Here is a 20540-nt window from a genome sequence, read left to right on the forward strand (position 1 = left end):
CCTCGGCTGCAAATAGCACACTCAGTGTGAATTCACAGCCCAGGCCCCACTGTCGGTCTGACCTACCGAGCCGCGTGCCAAAAGGACATTGGCTAGAGTACAGTCAGACCTTTTTTATTTCCGATAACTTCCCTTTGTGTCTGAATGCTAATAAATGTAGGCTGAAACTTAGTTACGTCTGTCAATTGATTAATATAATCATAATTAATGACTTATAGTCCGATCGGTTCCCATCCAGTTTTTTGAATCACTTTATTATTTACCATAGCGCAGATAAATATCATTTATTTACCACATTATAGTTTTTATGTTGCAACGAATCTCATTTATTAACGTTAACACTGTCCTTTAACGCTAGAAAGACAAAGTATTTTTGCGAGGTGTGCAGTTGTCTGTCGGTCTATAGTGGCATCAGTCAGCTCCATTGAACCGGCAACACGGTGGCCTCCTGCATACACACATCTGTGTAGGGTTTCACCTGCACGGTTAGTGTGCGCTTGGCAGCCAGACTGCACGGTCAGCACAGCCATCGGTGATTCCTTGGTACTCTGGACTAGATGTTTACTATATAAGTCTTGAGATTCTGGAAAGATGATTTCAAGAGACTGTCAAGTGCATGATCTCAAAGTGGTGGTGAAACAAAAGTATCACTTTCTGACTCTCTCTCTCTCTCTTTGTGTGTCTCTCTACAGAAACAGGGCAGTCTGACAGTCCGAACCAGCCAAGTGATGGCGACATAAAGGACCAGCCAGAAAACGGTGAGTGTATCTGCTCACGTTTTCTAACACATCCAGAAAAATACATGTGCATATCCCGAATGATATCCAGGTTAACGGAACCATGGCCTAACTTAATACACATTCCTGATCAGTGCATGTTATTCTGAGAAAAAACATTCTTAATCATAAACGACTTTGTGTCTCTGATGACATCACCAAGGCCATGTGTGCTATTAGGTCATGTAAACAAATAGCAATTCAGCCGTTATTTTAGCTAACTTGCATTCATGTCTGGCTCCACTATGGTATGTAACAAGCACTTTTCACTATCCAATCTATTCCTGGCTGATCAAATCAAGCCCCTCCCCCTTTTCCTCATTGAATATCCCGTTTTACTCAAAGTTCTTGTTAGCCAGATGAGCTATAGTGGGAACTAGTTTGCATGTCGTTTAAAACTCCAAGACTCGCTCTCTCCTCTGAGTAGATCAGCGTGAGTCTGTTTGTGAAAGCCCGAGGTGGGCGATTACTCTTAAGGGGATTGTGTTCTCGTAAACTTGTGCGAAATGTGGCGTCTTTCCAGTGCAGGCAGAGAATTGTTCTAAACGGCCTCTTTTAAAACAAACACAGAGCAGCAGTTCCGCTGATTTTGTGTGTGTTTACAAATTATTAGCGGACAATGAAAAAGTCTGTGTCGACTGATTTACAGTTTGAGAAAACATAAACACGATGATTGAATGGAAACAGTTGCCTGTTTGCTTGAGTTTAAACAGAGAATGATGTTGAAAAGTCCCGCTTTATCCTCCCACAACCCCCCCTGTATCTCTTGTGTGTGTGTGTCCCATAATAATGTATTATAAGGCATATTTTCCTCCAAACTTAAAGATTATCGCAGATGTGCGCCATGAAGCTTGAGCTATTATTTCCACGCCCTTGTGTGTGACACCAACATCGCCCTGTTTACTCAGATTAGAGGATACAGACAGATGAGCGTGTTCATCTCTCTCATCCTGCATGTAGCTGATATTATCTTTTCATCTCTCTTTCTCTAGTTGTTGAACTGAAGATCACCCCGTTGTGCCGATATAGGCTGCACATAATCACTCCGCTAATGTCTTTTTTTTTTTCATATTTTCTCTCCTGTGCAAACTCGCTCCATCTGGTATCTGTTTCTGTCGTCCGTGATCTTTCGGATTATTTCCAGTTTTGATCCAAAGCAGTATGGGCCAGTCCCGATCCAGAATTCCTGCCATCCTATACAATCTGAGAACTGTTTTTAATTCACAAAACTGGTCTCGGATCAGCAATTTGACCTGGTGGATCTAAAAACAAAGTATCCCAACTGTAGTAAAAAAACTTTCACTTAAAGGGATAGTTCATCAAATATCATCATCTTCATCATTTACTCACACCCATGATTTTCCAAACCTATGTCAAAAATATTTTAATAAATTAAAGTAATTAGATTTTATATTTATACACAGTATATTATAAATTTTATTTTATTAAAATTATTACTTTATACGTTTTATGTCTCCTGAAGCCATATGAAAGCTTTGTGTGAGAGCTACAGAAGAATGGAAAATCATATTTTCAGTTCCAAAGAAAAAAGACAGTTATACGGGTTTGAGGGTGAGTAAATTATGACGGATTTTTATTTTTCAGTGAACTATCCACTAACTCCTTTCAGTGCATGTTAAACACTGTCAGACGTAGCCTAAAGCCGTCACACACTTCCAACTTTCCCTGTCACCACCTCTATTTCTCCCATAATTCTCTCTCCCTCTTCTCCCCGATGCAGGAAAACATGACCAACATTTTTTTCCATGGTTTGTTTTTGCTGGTAAACCTTGACCCCTGTGCTCCATGCTACGTGCACTTTCACAAAGCGTTGCTGCTGTCTTTCTGGGACGGGGCAACCGTTGCACAATCCGCAGACTATTAGATAAGGCCAGAGGATATCCTCTCCTTTACAAGCCCAGGAGAGAGAGAGAGGGGAGGTGAGAAATCCATTACAGAGAGCTCAAGAAAATGGAAAAGAATGTGTGAGAGACATTTCATTTAAAAATCAAACAAACCGTAAAAACAGTCTACCTCTAAAATGACTTTCTGTCTCTGATGAAATCATCAAGACCATGTGCGCTATTAGATCATGTAAACACACACTTTTCACTAAATAATCACTTCACACCAGAATATCCTGTTTTACTCATTTTGTGATTTCTTAATCCACATTCCTGATCAGTGCCTATTATTCTGAGAAAAAAACACTCTTTGTAATTCTTTATAAAAAATAACACTCTCCGAGTCATGTCAAGTCAACTTTATTTCTATAGCACTTTATACAATACAGATTGTCACAATGAAGCAAACAGAAGTCAATTCTGCTGTAAAGCAGCTCAAAAAGACAACAGTAAGCAGTCATTATTTAGGCGAAATCAGCTTTGTGTTGATTCAATTCGGTTCAATAACTGTGTAAACTTTAGCAATTATGAAATGTGTTAAATTTAGCTATAAAGCAGCTCTGGAGAAAAGAGTGATCATGCAGCTCAGGATGTGAAACGACATAAAGGCGATCCGTGCTATTAGGTCATGTAAACAAATAGCAATATATACATTGTTTTATCTAACTCGCATTCACGTCTGGCTCCATTCTGAAATGTAATGAGCACTTTTCCTTATCCAATCAAATCCTTATACTTATAAAAATCAAGCCCCGCCCCTTTTTATTATTGAATATCCTGTTTTACCCATTCTTGATTTCAGAAAAAAACACTTTTCATAATTCTTATTAAAATCAAATAAGCCCTGCCTCTTTCTCAATAACTTTCCGTCACTGGTGACATCACCAAGGTCATGCGTTCAGTTAGATAATGGCAAGCAAATGGCAATTTAGAAATTAACTCGCGATCAAGGTGGCTTCACCGCTCTTTTTTCTCATTGAATTTCATGTTTTAAAATCGCAAAGAAACTAAAAGTTCATTCAAATGTTGTGGGATAGTGAGCAAATCACCTAAAATCTTGATGTTGAATAAAAAAAAGTTTGTTTTTGTCAGTTACCCTGATACAGTATAGGTTTGCTTCTCTTGTGGCCCAGTGTAGTTCCACTCGGCGCTCTTGTTGCTGCACTGGAGGCTCGTTGAGGTCTCGGCGCTGCTGTGAAAGGCGAACCCTGGCCCCTCCCTACATGTGTGTGTGCGCCGCTAAAGTGGACACAGCTGGGAGTGATTATCCGTGTTGAGATATAGAAGCCCTGCCCCTTCCCTCGCCCCTGCCTCCCTATATGAGGCACTCATGGAAATGCCCTCAGTGAACTCCGGGTGCATATGCTCCCTATACTGGAATTCTAGTGACGAAGGCTCCTTCACTCTCTCTCCCTCCTCAGCTCCATTGCGTCATCCCTCCGTTTTCCAAGTAATGGTGCGCCTCACTTCTGCCCTGTATTATTGTTGTTTCACAGTATGTACAGCTGTGTGGAAACTTTTACTTTTTGCCTTTCTCGCTCTCGACCCCGTAGCCCACTGTCCTCGTCGCTTTGTCATTTTGTAATCTACCTTGACTTCCTGCCACATGCCCTCTAACATACGTCTCCTCTCCTTCTGATACCTCCCTGAACAAACTCTATCTCACTTCTTCTCAATCTCAGGGGCATCTGTGCAGGAATGCTCTCCGGGTCTGCAGTCTTTTAGCTCATGTCAGCACTTTCTCTTGCAATGAGCCGTAGATATTACCCCTCCCTCTGTCCCTCTCTTTCTCTCCCTCTCTCTCCCCCTCTCTCTCTCTCTCTGTTTTTATTATTTATTATTCTGCCCGTCCACATGTTATATGTCTCCTCATCCAGCCAGTCAAGACTAAACTCATTTCTATTGTTGGTTTTATAGCTCACCAGCCACCAAGCAGAAGAAGTTGTTTAATAGCTAACATCACTTCCACTCAAGTTTCGTCTTGTCACCCCCCTCTATACATATACATACATACACACACACACACATATATATATATATATATATATATATATATATATATATATATATATATATATATTACAGGAGAAGGAATCTGGAGATGTCTTGTATATAATGAAACTTTTAAGATTCTTATGTTTTGCATTAATTTACATAATGTGACTCAGTATTGAGTTTGATCCTATGCAGAGTTTTTGTTGGTGTCATACATATACATATATACATATATATTCTGGAATATAAGATGTAAGTCGCATTTGTTTATCAACTGAAATGTGCTGCGACTTGTATTCTAAAACGATTTATATAATACAATTAACATCAAGCAAGCAAAACATGCGTTTGTGCTGAATGAGAGAGGGATGTTAGGCGAAGTTTATTAGTAGAACGCATTTCCCATGTTTGTAATAAATGTTGTTTATAATGTATACCACTGTAATTTCTGTATACTTACATTTTTCTTTTTTTGTAATTTTTGTAAACCTTTTCACTTTATTTACCGCTATTTTATATTATTTTGACTTATAGTATTATTTTGACTTATATACATACATACATACATACATAAATACATATATATCCTTTGTATACATACACACATTTTTTGGGGGGGGGGGGAATATATATTTGCACATTAAAATCTTATCCTACAGTTCTCGCTCTTGCAACTACTGCATTTCTTTTGCAATCTAGTTAGTTCTAATCTAGTGCACACTGTATGTAGAGCATTGTAAGATTGTGTCTAACTTGTGATGATTAACCTTGCCATATCAGCGGTTTCTGACAGTATGTGAGAGCAGGTCATTATGGATATGCAGTGCATATGGATATGCAGTCCACACTTGACTGCATGTTTTGATTCTGTGGTGTAGAATGGTTGGAAATTCAGGGTCATCTGGTTGTCTGTGGTTGAATCTGAGGCTGATATGGGTTCCTCCAGAAGAGCAGCAGCCCGCAGGATGTGTGGCAGGTCCTGGCTCAGTCGTAGTCAGCACAATGAACACAGTAATTGTGGTCTGTCTGCTGAAAGAACTTCTGTCAGCCGCACAAAGAATGTGTTTGACTGCGATACAACCACATATCATACGTAAACACACATAAGATCATATAATGGTAATTTTTTGGGGCATACAAATGCATCTCCCTGTTTATGTGTGTGTGCTGCATCGCACCGTGCCTCTGCCCCACTGTACTGCAGACACTCATGGGACCAGATCCAGATGTGCTCTACCCTCAGTGTCACTCTAAACACTCCCTACTCCCTTTTCCCTTTCCCCACTGGGACTGTGTGTGTGTGTGTTACTGACAATAAGGCTGTCTTTCGTGTATTTTTTCATGTTCATTCCGATAACAGTTTTTCCTTCTCTTTCATTTTGTCTCCTAGGGCACCTTGGCTTCCAGGACAGTTTCGTCACATCAGGTGTCTTCACCGTCTCCGAGCTCGTGCGAGTCTCACAGAGTAAGATCTCCATAACTCCCTGTCCACTGAAAAAAAATCTTATTTGTGTCTTATTTTTCAGTTAAAATGTCTGAAAGTCCTTAAAACAAGATAAATTTACTTAAGCAACATTGCAAAAGATACGTTTTCATACAATATCTTTAATATGAGTGTATTTTGTCTCAGCAAAGGTGGATTTGTTTTCTTTTACCTATGAACAAAGTTTAAAAAGACAAAATATGGGTCAGTGAGGTTAAAAAACATCCATAAAAATGCAGTTAATAAATAGAATGACTTGAATACATCCCTTTTATGATGAACGGTTTTAAATTCTGAACACATTTTAGTTCATGTCTTGTGGTGCGACCCCCCCCCCCCCCCCAAAATTAATAATTCATGATATTTATCATCAAACAAATACATAAAATACATGTGTTGCTTTTCATATAAATGTATCATATACATCAAGATTTCCTGGTATATTAATTACAAAACAAGTTACAAAAAAACTTCCTTAAAATGCAGTTGTAATTTCACTTTCAGCATTAAAATCAATTTATTTGAGTTCTCATATAGAACCTAAAAACATTTCAAGTTAGGTTAGTTCATTAGAAATGTTGTGTAAGGATCACAACCTTTAGCTTGGCATTTTTTTAGGGATGTGAGGTTTTGTTTCACCTGTACATGAGGCCAGCCGCAGATTACAACCACAACATCTGAAGCACCCTTGTTCAAACACCTTAAATTCATCACAAAGGTAGGATGAGGCTGGTGATTAACCAGTGTGCTGGAGGAAAGCGTCTCCAGTTTCTCAATGCTGTTTTCTGAACAATGGGCTGAATCCACTGTCCCTCCACTCATTAGAAATCGAAACACCAGCGAAATGCAGCAGTCAGCTGAAAGTGCTTCAATGCAGTGCGGTTCAACAGTACTTGGACGCTCTGAAGTACAAACTAAGTTTTTCTTTTGTGCAGCCTTTTTAAATGTCTCTTTTAAAGTTCATATTTTGTTATCCGTAAGTAAACCGTACAGTTATGCGGATGCAGTTTTTCGGATGTTAAATATTTTAGTGAAGTGAAGAAAGCTAAAAGGTAAGTATTTTCACAACTTGAGAAAAGTCATTCCCAGATTGATAGAGTGATTAAGACAGAATGCAGAAGAAGGAAAGCAGGCTTTCCCGAGGAGGCAGGGAGCAAGGAGAGAGGATGGGAAGAGAGTAGAAAACGTGACCTTTAAAAATTGCAGACGTCCACGGTGGAGAGTGACAGAGCGCAGCGCGATCCATACGTGCCTGTCGATACCCGCTAACAATAGCCGATACAAAGCGCCTGTCAGCACTCGCTGGAGCCTTCTGATCAAAGGTGCATTGATCACACTCCTTCGTGACCTAATCCCGGGCGAAGGAGAGAAGAAGAGGGTGTCATGGGGCCCGGGCAAAGAGCCCACCGTGGTCTCACCTCGCAGTCTGCCTTCAAAAACCCTCAAAGTGCCTGCCAACGCAAAGACAGCGTCTGGAGAGAACAAACATTTGGGTGCCACCACATTCTGGCGGCGTGACAGCAGACGGGCGGAAGGAAATGCAGGGGTCAACAGGAGTCCAGCATGTATGTGTGAGGTGGTGCAAAAGGATGTGGAAAATGATGAAGGGTATCAGGAGAGAGAGGAAGACAGATATTAAAACTCAGCCAGAACTGTGCTGCATCAGAACTCCTGGAGTATGATGGTAACAAGATTAAGGAATATGCATAATTGATCCAGCTCTGCAGAGAGATTGGCTTTTATCCTAACATCTGTGACACACTGAGAAGAAAAGCAAATGCTGGGTGGCATATGCTGGATGTTCAATTCAAATCAAAGGGTTCTGCTCTCTTTTTCCCCCAATTCTCTTTATTCACCTCTCCTTTACACAGTCCAGTGGCTTTTAGTCGGCAGGGGGTTGCCAATGTTGGCTTAAAGAGCATATTATTCTTGAGCCCCACAGGAAGAATTGAGTAAAGTGCCATTCAAAAAACGTTTAAAATCTTGTGGATGGATATATATATGAAGACTTCAGATGCAAAAGCCTCTAAGTCCGTCTAAAGTTTTTGTTTAATATTAACATTTTTATCACGCTCCTATGTATAGATTTCTACCCAAGTACCGGCATTTCTGAATGGGCTGAGGCTGGGATTTAGTGAGTTTGAAGTGAAAGTATTTGATGAATGTATACTATGTGCGGAGAGCATTCACTCAATATTATTATCTCATTTTTGACATAGGTGGCTTTTAGAGGTTTTTGCATCGGAGGTCTTCATATATATATAGATAGATAGATAGATATGCATTTCCCAGAATGCATCACCTTTTTTGAATTTCATTCAATTCTGTAAATCCCCTTCCTGTCATTTCTATTATAATTCCAATTCAAGTTTCTGTGGGCCAACCTCTTGATATTGTTAAAAACTCCACCATCTATCGGAATGGTGGGAGAGTTGACTGTCTCACCCTCCTGCATCAACCTCTTTCCTTCTTTAATGGGCAATACCATCTAAGAAGTTCAGCAGTCAGCAAAGCCCACAGTTAGCATAAGTCCTCTAACAGGATTGCTCCCGATGGAGTGGCTGTGAATTAAAGTGCTGTATGCATGCACACTCATGACTTTGGTCGCTTCTTGTGGAAGGTACAGAGATGATGCTGTTGATTGAAGTGAAGAGGGTAAGTGCACCAGATTGGAAGATGGGTAGAAGAGGTGTACTGAAGTGGCGTATGAATTGCCCAGAGGAGATCTGTCGGGGCTTCTGTGTGGGAACGTCTGGCAGATTTATTTAAGCGAATGGGGAAGGGGTTGAGTGCAGGCTCGTGCCCGTTCGGAAGATGAAAGGTCGTGATATTGAATGGACAACGGGCTGCCTTAGCTCTTCCCTGACTATACACTATGACCTTGGCTTTGTGCACCCATTACACAATTCAGTGGCAGCCCAATCGAATCTGCTTCTGTCGATCAATATCCTATTAAAGCACCACACAAAAAAGGAGAGGAAGGGAACGAGAGAGAGAAGGAGGGGCGGTCGGGAGTAGGGAGAGCGAAATGAAAGTCTCCATAAAGTTAGCCGCTACAGCTATGTTTTTTTGTAAATGGAACTCCACATAATTGGCCAGTCGATACCAAGCTGGGGTAATTTCGGAGATTGGGTCCAACTTTCCATATCCTCCTCCCTCCCCCCGCTCCTCCTTCATCAGCTATTCCCTTCTTCCTTCTTGAGTCTTACAGTGTCTGTGTTCTTAAACGTTCCCAGAAAGAGCCTCTATTACCTAGAGTTTGTTTTTTCCCTACAGCTGGCCTCTGTATGAAGTCAGACACTGTCACTTCACAGCTTGGCACACCGTCAAGCTCAGGTGAGCAAGAGGACTTGTATGTTAGCCAATTTTGCTGTTGCTGCCGCCCACTCAGAGCCTCTCTAGAGGAGATTGCGAGGGCTACAGAAAGAGACAGGAGATGATACAGGATTAGGATGAGGTTATTGTTATTAGTGTGCCTGCAAGAGCCTCGCAGAAATGTTGGCAAGCAACAAGGCAGTGTGGTCCAGGGGCAGGGACACCTGGAAATCCCTGAGCGAAGGCCGGGCGCTGGCACGCACCATTAAGCCATATGACCGAACAGGGGGAGCGGATGAATTATGGAGTAGGAGAGGGGCCGCCGCGGCAAAGACACTGCCGAGCAGCACCGGTGGGGATACGCCCACCAGTCTTGTCAGCACTGTGCCAACACTGGGCCAAAGCCTGCCAGTGGGCAGTGCCATCTGCAGTGAAATACACACACAGGGATTGAATCTTATAAACGCTAGCTTGCCGCGAGCTGTCCTACATTTTCACATTAATAAAGATGGATAAGGATAAAGATGATCATTGATGTACTTTAAAAGAACTATGAAGAATCATGTAGTGCACAATGGTCATAGCACATAGCTTACTCTTTGCAGGTGTCAATCTAGCAACCTGCTGATTATTAGTCCTGTTCTTCAGAGTGTTTTTATCAGGAGAAGTAATATGCTGAGTCCAGGACTACATTCTCTTCTACTTCTTAACCTCCCTCAACTGGACACCGCCCTGCAGACTCCAACAGCGAAGTTCCTGCTGCTTACTTCCCTCATTTGATTTGATGGGAAACTATACGGTGAACGTGTAAGGTCTAGCCCCATGCGGACCTTCTTCTCCAGTCTGAGAACTCTGAACCTATGCTGTAGGTCTATATCCACACAGGAGCTGATCCAGCAGAAAACCCCACTGAAGACCTGTCAAAGCTCCCCAACTTCAGACCAGCTCTAGATGAGATCCCATCACGCTACAGTCCTCTCGCTCAATAAAGCAATGAGGAGTAAGGCGGAGGCAAGACGGGGTGAACAGACGTCCAGGGTTTTTGAAGTTGATTGCTACTGCCTTTGTTGTCAAATGCTTCAATTTGAAAATCCGGCCTGAACAAAAGCCGATTTTTTTTCTCTCTCTTTCTCTTCCTCCTCCCCCTGCTCTTTTCAAATGAATAGCCTCCCCAGCTTTTGTAGATGCTTTAGCGGGCAGTGTTTGGGTGGAGGGGAGGAGTATGTCTGTTTGTTGTGTGTATGTTAAGAGGGATTTTCAACTCTTGAGACAAGAGACTACACCAAAAAAACCTCTGCCACGTCCAGCAGACAACAAAATTCCTGTAGCTTGCTGGCCTTTGGTCTGAAACATTTTTGCCTGGTTCTCTTTTACTATACGTTTACCTTGCTATCTATAAAACTTATTACATGTTTAAGTAGGTATGCATGATATATCTGTAACATATCTGTAAATATTGGAGATATTTAATTTCATCATATTGTTGGATATTGAAAACATTGAAAATATTTTTATTTTTAGATTTTTTTTACTGTCATCTAACAAAGTAAAACAAAAAAACAACAAAAAAAAAACATGATTTTTCATAAATCCTCATTAATCATTTGTACCTTTTTGGACATCCACCAAGTGAGTTTTTGTCAGGTTTAGCTAACTTGTGTGGCCGATTATTTATTTATTGGTGTCCCCAATGCATAGCTAAGTAAGGCCACACACTGCACTGCCATTCCTCTGCACTAAGTAAATAGAATAGATTGAAACATTTTGCTAATGTACTTTGCGCCCAGCAACTTGAAAGGTAAAGCAGTAAAGATCAGAGAGAGAGAGAACAGAAGGGAAAGCAGAGAAGAGAGAGAGATCAATGCTGGCCTGATAGCCACAGGCTTCATTTGGAATCCTCCAAGCGAAAGCACTTGATAAAGCCTTTAAGAGGTAGAGACTGCGGATTACCTTTATGATTGATTTCCATTCCAGTCAGACAGACTGCAGTGTGGTCATTTTTCTACCCAAACTGCAGCAGCAGGGCCGGCCACTCTCGGCGCGAGGGCGCGTTTGTGTGTGTGTGTGCGTTGAGGGCCGGCTGAGTTACTGCAGCCCAGTGCCCAGGTTAGCTCTCACACAAATTACTTCACATCCTACTATTAGCCATGCAAATGCAGCCGGCTTTACTGCTCATCATAAATAATCTGAGCCACCACTTCTATTAGAGCAAAGGACCGCCCACCCCCCCTTAAAAAAAAAAAGTTAACATAAAGAGATGACTCAGAAATTATAGCACTTCCTTTCTCACTTCCTACGTATCCAACTTTTAGCTTGTTGGCTAGTGCACCGGCTCTCTCTCCCTCCCTTGGTCCAACTTGCCCCTTTAGCTGTGTCCTCTTCCAATGTTAATTAGGCAGCCCATTACCGTGTCTATCACAGTCTTCCACGCTGTCGTCCGCCTGACTCCCCCCCCCCCACACACACACACATATACATACATCTCTCTCTCTACGCCTGGGCCCGGCCTATTAGGTATGCAGGACCAGGGCCGCTCTCTTACACATTCGTGCTGTCCTCATCAAAAAATAGTGGTCTCAGTCACCATGAATATAAAGAGGCATCACGGCTTTATGTACTGTATGACAAAGGCGTTTGATAGAGCGCTGCTCACCGATGACCTACAGAAAGGGGCACGGGATATTTGCAGCTTGTGGCGACTTGTTCTGGGAGGAAGGTTTTGTACTAGTACTAGTTGAATAATGTGAGTAAAGGTGTGTCTATCGTTGTGTCTGTCTGTCTATATCCATCTATCTGTCTATCTATCTATGGTTCTATCTATCTTTATATTGTTGTGTCTGTCTTTCTGCTTATCTATCTATCTATCTATCTATCTATCTATCTATCTATCTATCTATCTATCTATCTATCTATCTATCTATCTATCTATCTATCTGTCTGTCTGCCTATCTATGTTTTGAAGTTTTAAAAAAAAGTTTTTGGTGTGAGCTAAATCAGCAAAGTTTATGATACCGTTGTTGTCAGGTTTTATTGTTGATGTACAATTGAAATGTAAGCTTGTCATACAGCCAAGACGGCTGCTGAGTGAACCAACTTGCTCCAAAAAGGACTTTAGCTTTGCTTTTACTTTTGACGAGGAAATGAAGATGAAAAGCATCAAAATCTGATGCTTCAGATTGTTTTTGTTCACAGTTATTGACTTTTGTTCTCTTTTTTTGTGTGTGGCAGCGCCCATTGCAGCAGGGACGGGGCCCAACTTCTCGTTGGCAGATTTGGACAGCTCTTCCTACTACAGTATGAGCCCTGGGGCCATGAGGCGCCCCCTACCCAGCACTTCTTCTAGCAGGTACACACTCAAAAGACACGCACACACTCTCTCTCCTTCACTCTGAGTCTTAATTAATCAGCCGAGGCAGAGATTGATGTGTTGGCTGAGCGTTCGAAGAGGCTGCAGGAGTCTGAGCTACACAAGCTTCCAGCATATGTGTGTCCACCTGGAACCTTCTCCCCCCACCACCCGCTCAGCCTACAGGCCAGTCATGCACACACACACAGACACTGGTCCCTAATGTAAAACCGTACTACGTGGCACCCCCGCACACGGGATGTGTAGACAGATGCGTGTTGTGTTTGGACACGTGTGTGTGCACAGCTGAAACGCAGAGTATAAATGGTCACTGTGATTTCACTTATGGGCAAATTTCACTGTCACTTTAACATAACGCAGCATACCTAAAATCAACACAAACGTACAAAAACATTTGTGCTAATATGTAGCATGCACATTTGAAAATACAGCAATCATTATGTGTATGTTCATTTAAGTACATTAGTTGAAAATTATAGAATGCACTCGTTGTGCATCAAATGCAAAAGTGCCTTTGATGCACAAAAATGTAGTTTAGAGCACTAACTTGCAGGATTTTGAGCCCATGTGTGCACGCTCACATGCATCTGTGTGTGTGTACGTGTGTGCGTCTGCCCACATGCTTCAGTGGCCTCTTCAGCCAGGCCTGCCAAAGCAAACATCTGGAATAAGGACCCTGTGTGTGGCTGCATGCTAGAAACTAATTAAGCGATTATGAGTGAAAAACACCAGTAGGCCTTACATTAACAAATAAATGTCAGAGCTCAACTTACAGCAGATAACTCACACACACATGACCACCAGCCTCCAGTGATTCTCACTTCTTGTGTGTGTGTGTGTGTGTGTGTGTGTGTGTGTGTGTGTGTGTGTGTGTGTGTGTGAGAGAATAAGCTTGCACATATGTCTCTGCTGTCCATTTTCTTGGCCTGAATAAATATATTCTATACTAATTATATCTATTCTAAAAATTCAATCTAACCTTTATGCTGTAAACAGAGCTGTATATAATAGTGTATATAGACATGAATGTATGAAAATATCTTTAAATAAATAAATCATTACATTTTTTATATATTTGATATATTAATATTTAATATATTTGATTTAATATTTCATACCATATTCATATACAATTTTTTATATCAGTTCCAATTAAATAATTAAATAATTGATTTATTTGACACATTTCATGATTTTCATTTATTTTGAAGACTGTTCCAAATTAATATAGATAATATTAATAATCTATATTTATATAATTTTCAAATTAATATAAATAATATATATATATATATATATATATATATATATATAAATATTACAATAATGAAATGCATTCATGTCAATAAATGAATTAATTTATACATTAAAAATAAAATAATTGTTCAATGATTTATTTCTATTTTGTATGCTTTATTTATTTTGCTTTTTTTAATATTTTTATTTATAGATTATATTTATTGACTTGTGTTCATTTATTTTCATATTTTGTATAATTTTATTTACTTATTTAAAAAAACATTTTAACATATTTATCTTTTTAATAAAAGATGTATTATTTATAGTGTAGTGTGGGCGAGATTAAAAACATATTAATTAAATAATATCATAACACTTCATTATCCAATCACATCATGGGTAAAATCAAGCCCCGCCCCTAAAATACATCACATTGAGACATTTAATGCTTTCTGAATGCTTTTTAATGTTGCCTATATCAGAATGAAATGTATTTGATTTTATTGATCCACTCTCTTGTCTTGTCTCTTTTTTTTGTCGCACAGTTCTGCAAAGCGTATCAAATGCATGGAGGATGAGGTGGACAGTCCGGGAGAGGAGTCCTACTACCCAGGTCAGGGACGCTCGCCTGGCAGCGGCAGCCAAGCCAGCAGCTGGCATGAAGTGGAGCCAGGTAACCATCCACCCTGAAAGCCAGCCTCACACACACACACACACACATATTCACACTCTCACACTGTGGGGTTGCGGGTGGAGAGCGAGCGATCGGTGTGTGTGTTTGTGCATCCTGTGGGGTGTGCTGGTTGTGGGACGGCAACAGCTGTGTGGGGATTATTTCTGTTCTTCTTCTTCTTTTTTTGGGGGGGAGGGGTTTCAGCATCTCTGATCCGTCTCTCTGGGTATGACATTTCGGAGATGGCACCCTAAAACTCAAATGGCACCTCATTTGTTTTTCTTTTTTAAAGATTTACAGCGTCTGCCCCCCCCCTCAGTCCATCTCAGAAGTTAACCATAGATGGCTTGCAGATGCAGACTCATTTAACTTCATACCCATGTGTCTACTAATAATGCTAACAATGTATGAAGGGTCCCGCAAGACAGCGTATGTGTGTGGGTTTGAATGTTGATTCATTTTGGACTACGTGTGTCCTGTGAACTCATTGCCACAGAGCAGAGGACTGTAAATCTGTCCTGCTCCAAAGCGTCTTCAATCAAGTCTCGCTCTCCCTCCATATTAGAAATAGACACCGCATAGTGGACAGAGATAGAGCGAAAACATGCGTCACACATTATAGCCAGGTCAGGACAGAGCGAAAGCAGGGTGTTGGAGGGCATGATCGTTATTAAGAGAATCATTCAAGAAATTGAATGATTCTGATTCCAATTCCACGTAAAGATTCTAGTTCATTAATGATTCATTTATTGATTCTTTTGGTACTTTTGCAGCACTAGTTCTCGAGCCGAACACGACGAAAGTAATGACTTGATGATTCTCTGGGTCAAAGGAAATTTGTTAGTTATATACACTGATTTAAACTGAACACTCTCAAGCAGCCCCAGAAGTTTTTCACACTTTCCGCACAGATTTTTAGAGGAAATCTGGGAAATTATAGCATAGTATAGAATATTTTTGTATTTAATAAATATATTATTACAAAAATAAAATACATAATAAATTATATAATACATAGATAATATACATAATAGAAGATAATACATCTTAAATTAATATTATTATATTTTATATTAATAATATATTTATATATTTTAAGTATACATAAATATATTTCACTTCTTACTGATTTTATATTAAACATTTTAAAATATTTTAGTATATAAATAATAATTAAGCTTTAATTAGCTTCTGCACACGCAGCTCAAACATCAATTCACGACATTAATAAGGACGATTGAGACTGTCATATTACATAACATTATAATGAGAACACGATTATAATAAAACGTTGTGAATTCTTTGGGTTTGGTTGCCCTGTAGACGTATTTTGTATAAGAATACAGTTAGACAGTGAAGGAAGTCAGGAAGATCCAGAGAGGGAAACCATAAGACAATGTCGTGTGTGTGTGTGCGTGTGTGTGGCTGTCTGGCAGGTTCTGGACACATCATATCTGACATGAATGGTTGAACTGCTAAGGTATTGCACATTTGCTTCTACACCTCTTATTCACCCTGCCTTTTTTTGTTCTTTTGTCCCTCCTTGTTTCTTTCTCCTCCTTCCTTGTCTTTCAAAGCTGGATATAAACTGCGTGGCTCGCTAGCTAGTTCGTTCATCTCAAGACAAGGTAAAACTACATCAATGTTGTCACCCTTCCACACCTCACCTTCCTTCCCCACCAAAAAAAAAAGGAGCTCGTCCATTGTGCCGTCTAGTTTTGTCGCCGTCGTCGTTGTTGTTTCGTACCTTTTTTTTTTTTTTAGTTTTTTGGTGTTGTTCTATTCAGATGATCCCCCCCCCCCACCACCAGCTTTCCCCCTCACAGCCACATCTACCGCAAAAAAAGGAACAGAAAAAATCTGAAGAATGTTTTTGTCCCCCTGAAATGACATGCACCCCCTGCCTCATGATATACCTATGATTTGTATTTGTGCATGATGTCATCCACATCCATAAATGGTGCATCTGGAAATGTTTGCGTTAAAGTGACGTGTCTTTGTGTTTTAGAGGACGCGATGTCTGAAGAAGTTGTGATAATTATATTAGGGATGTGCAAAAGTATGTATTTTCAAAACTAGTCTATTTTTTCTATAATAAATTCAATTTTTTTTTTTTCTGTGCTGACAGTCTAGTACAATAAAACTTTATCTGCAAAGTTGTCTCTCTAAATCCATCCTCATTAAACCAGTTACACTGTATATTTAAGCTAAAAAGTATAAGAACTCACTCAAGTCAACCTCCTTAACCGACTACTTGGTTATTGGACGTTTAGTTGACTAGTCCACATTTCTGACACATCCCTAACATATTTAAATGTGAAATAAGACGATACAAATGGGGAATATGGAGGGGTGCTATTGATTTAGAGCTGTGTCTGACTATTAAGTGCTTTTCGCAGTTGCTTCGGCACCAAGCAAGTGAGAGTCTGTTCCAATGTGTGTTTGCTCGAACGTGAGAGGGAATGTGTGAGTAAACTAAGAGGGTGAGAGAAAAAGTGAGTGTGATTTGACCTCCGGATCACTCGCTCGTCCATGACAGGATCACATTTCTCGTCCAATCAGCCGCTTGCATCCATTTTTCAGCCGTGGTGTCGAACATCAAAAAGACTGTGACATCTCGAGCTCTTGTTATGCCTGCCATCTGTTTGATTTGTATTCCTTTCCATGAATTTACACCGAGTGTGTTGGTTGTGTGTGCGGGCCTCTCCTATCTTTATTTGATAGAGGAGACCTTCGCTATGTGTTTAAAATTAGCCAGCCTTTCGAAAGTATGTCCGCGGCAGCAGCATGCTTGTCATTGCTCAGGTAGGGGGTGTCAGGTGATAGGGCGGTGTAGGGACCACGGGGTGACGTCGACCCGTCATTCTTCTCGTGTCAGCGCAGTCATAGTCCTTGCCACCTACTCAAAAACTAAAATTAAAAATGATTTTACATTCAATTTTAACATTTAACATCCAATAAATAATTTAATAATAACATTTTTAATTATATAAAAAGTTCATATATTTGTATATATTTTTTGTTACTGAAAATGATCAAAGTAGTATAAAATGTGTATTTAATTAAATGTAAAAACTATATATATATATATTAGTGTTATACTGAAATTTTAAAAATGTGACGATACCAGCATTTCCCTCTAGCATTTTGAGCGCTGTTGAACACCTCTGATTGGCCATTGTGTTCACACGCTCAACATATATGTCTGTGATTGGCTACAATGATCAGCGCTTCAAAAACATGTTGTAAATAGACGTCTTTAACGCTCTTCACTGAGCTACATTAAAAAATATATAGATATTAAATATTAATTTAATATATTGATACACATGGGAGCATTTGAAAGCAGGCATCTATCGGTGGATATATTAGGGATGCCTGCTTTCAAACGCTCCCTATCTGTATATTAAATTAATATTTAAAGATCTGTATATTTTTTATAATGTAGCTAGATATTTAATATCTATCTATATATATTTAATTTAAATCTATTTCATGATCTATGTATAATTAAAATGTTTTTTACATTTAATTAAATATATATTGATTAAACATGTATTAGATATTACATATTTACATAACATGTTGTATGTACATTTAAAAAAAATTGTTTTTTTACAAATTACATTTTTTAAATTAAACGTAATATTACATTATTCAAAACCTATATTACATTATTATATTATTATCTCGTGTGTTGAGACCAGTTTGGGCAGATGCGCTGATTGATGTGCCGGAGGGGACGGCGAGCGCTACAGGACGAGAGCGATGGAGAGCAGCAGAGAGACGCACTCGATACAGAATTGCCTCCTCGCCCGTCTGGGTTCTGTCAATTTGTCAGCCGTGAGGAAGGGAGAAAAGCAGGGAAGAGGAGAATCGGGCCAGGACCGGTACCAGTGTGTAATAACGCCTCGGAAGGGAAAGTGCTGACTACAGCTGGGCTTTGATTCCAACTGACAGAACCTTTTCAAGTGTTCATTACTCACTCTGAGACATCAGGCCCAGTCCACCGCAAGCACAGACACTTACACACACACAATCAAAGAGAACTGTCCGCCAACCCACAGGTTTCATTCTGTTTTCTCTTTGGACTTCCCCACTCTACAGGCACCAAAATATCCCCTTAAGAACTTTGCCAGAGATCAATCGAAGAACACAGCTTCCTACATGCTGTGTAGCTGATGGACCTTGTTTTGACCTGTTGGTGAGGCTAGTTAGATTTGGTAGACCACCTTAGACCAGCAACAAACCAGCTTCTAAGGGTATTATCGTAATTGAAACGCTGAGTTGTTCATGAAAACATGAATCAGACATGTTCCTTTGTCCAAAACAGGTGGCCAGCAACACGTCATCTCAAAGTTGTCAAAAGCAGTGCTAACAAAATTCTTGCGCAACAAGCTACCTGCTGATGATGCTGAATTTAGCGTTAAACATCTCAAACTTACACCAAACCACATTAATTAGACACAGCACTTTTCCCAAAACCCCATCCTACAGAAGAGTATAGTATAATTGAGTATAATGCCAGTGACATTACAATGACAGATGCAGAAGGAGGGCATCAACATGTAATGCTAGCAATGCTAACAAAACTCAGATTCTCGCACAACAAGCTAACTGCTAATGAAGTCGGATTTGGTGCTAAACTTGAACAGTTGGCTTCAACTGCTCTGTGAACACGAAAAATGATTGACAGGAAATCAAAGCGACTTTGGATAGGCGAAATATAGATTAGTCAGTAAATAAGATATCCAAAGTGTTGATGTACTTAAGAAATAGCATTAGCAATAGCTAATGTTCTTCTGATTCTCTGCAGTGGCCCATGAAAGTGTGTGCTTGTATACATGTGTGATTCTCATCCTTTTATCCCGCGCTCTATTCCCTTTCCCACAACTTTCTGTATGTTTATTCTATCAACGTCTCTTTCGTCTGTGTCATGGTCTCGGGTGAGTAGTGTTTTGGTTACATTGGGCTTCACATACATTTGAAGAGTCTGTCCCAATGACACTGTATGTTTCCACTCCGCTCTGTCTTCCACCGCTGTCAGCGTACTCATTGAAATTGATCTTTTGAAGCATTCTGCACTGAACGTGTGAGTGTGAGGAGAAAATGAGAACAGCTGAATGGGGAATTTTGTATGTGTTTGATGAATGAAGACTGGAAAATATTGGTAAGCTGTGCTAAATGTGCTTGATGGCTTCCTTTAAATCTTTTACCATATTCGTATTCAAGTAGCTATCATCTCTTCCTGGTTTCATTGGCCTCTTAGATGACCTTTCCATGACCTCAAGTGACCCATTTAAGTTTCAAAGGGGTTTAAGCCCATCACTAACGTATCATTGATGCTGGGAAGAGATGCTTTCTTTCTTTCCATCTTGTGTTCTCTCTCTTTCTTGCGCCTGAAAGGGGAAGGAGTCTGCGAGGGCTGGAGAAACCAAGGATGACTTCTAATCACTTACATACACACAGATATGCACCAAAACACTTGCACCTGCACAGTGTACCTCCCCATATCTAAAAACAAGTCAAAAATCAGAAAACGACAACATATTGCGGCAATGCACCTTGAGCTGTGTGTTTATAATTGATGTTATTAATATTATTATTATTTATTGCACTCAAAATATTATTATTTATTGATATTAACATTAAGATTGCCATAAGGATATTCTGTGCTGCAATATTTAAATTTGTACTATTTAATTTTGATGGAAAAAGCACTCAATATTTTATATAATTATAACATTACTATAAATATACAATACAACATTAATATAAATATTTGGGA

General features: G+C 39.9%; 1 protein-coding gene across 8 annotated transcripts in view; it reads left to right on the plus strand.

The window, feature by feature from the left end:
- Positions 1-20540, plus strand: part of nfia (nuclear factor I/A) — a 149554-nt gene that overhangs the window by 103932 nt on the left and 25082 nt on the right. For 4 of the 8 annotated variants that reach the window (XM_079890258.1, XM_079890262.1, XM_079890260.1 and 1 more), the window contains exons 3-7: positions 693-758; positions 6066-6140; positions 12702-12819; positions 14625-14752; positions 16330-16380. In XM_079890258.1, the coding sequence (XP_079746384.1) occupies positions 693-758; positions 6066-6140; positions 12702-12819; positions 14625-14752; positions 16330-16380 (438 nt within the window). The remainder of the gene's footprint in view (positions 1-692; positions 759-6065; positions 6141-12701; positions 12820-14624; positions 14753-16329; positions 16381-20540) is intronic. The other 4 variants (XM_079890259.1, XM_079890263.1, XM_079890261.1 and 1 more) reach the window with 1 other exon arrangement.

This window comes from Squalius cephalus (assembly GCF_949319135.1).
Source record: "Squalius cephalus genome assembly, chromosome: 13".
In the NCBI taxonomy this organism is placed as follows: Eukaryota; Metazoa; Chordata; class Actinopteri; order Cypriniformes; family Leuciscidae; genus Squalius; species Squalius cephalus.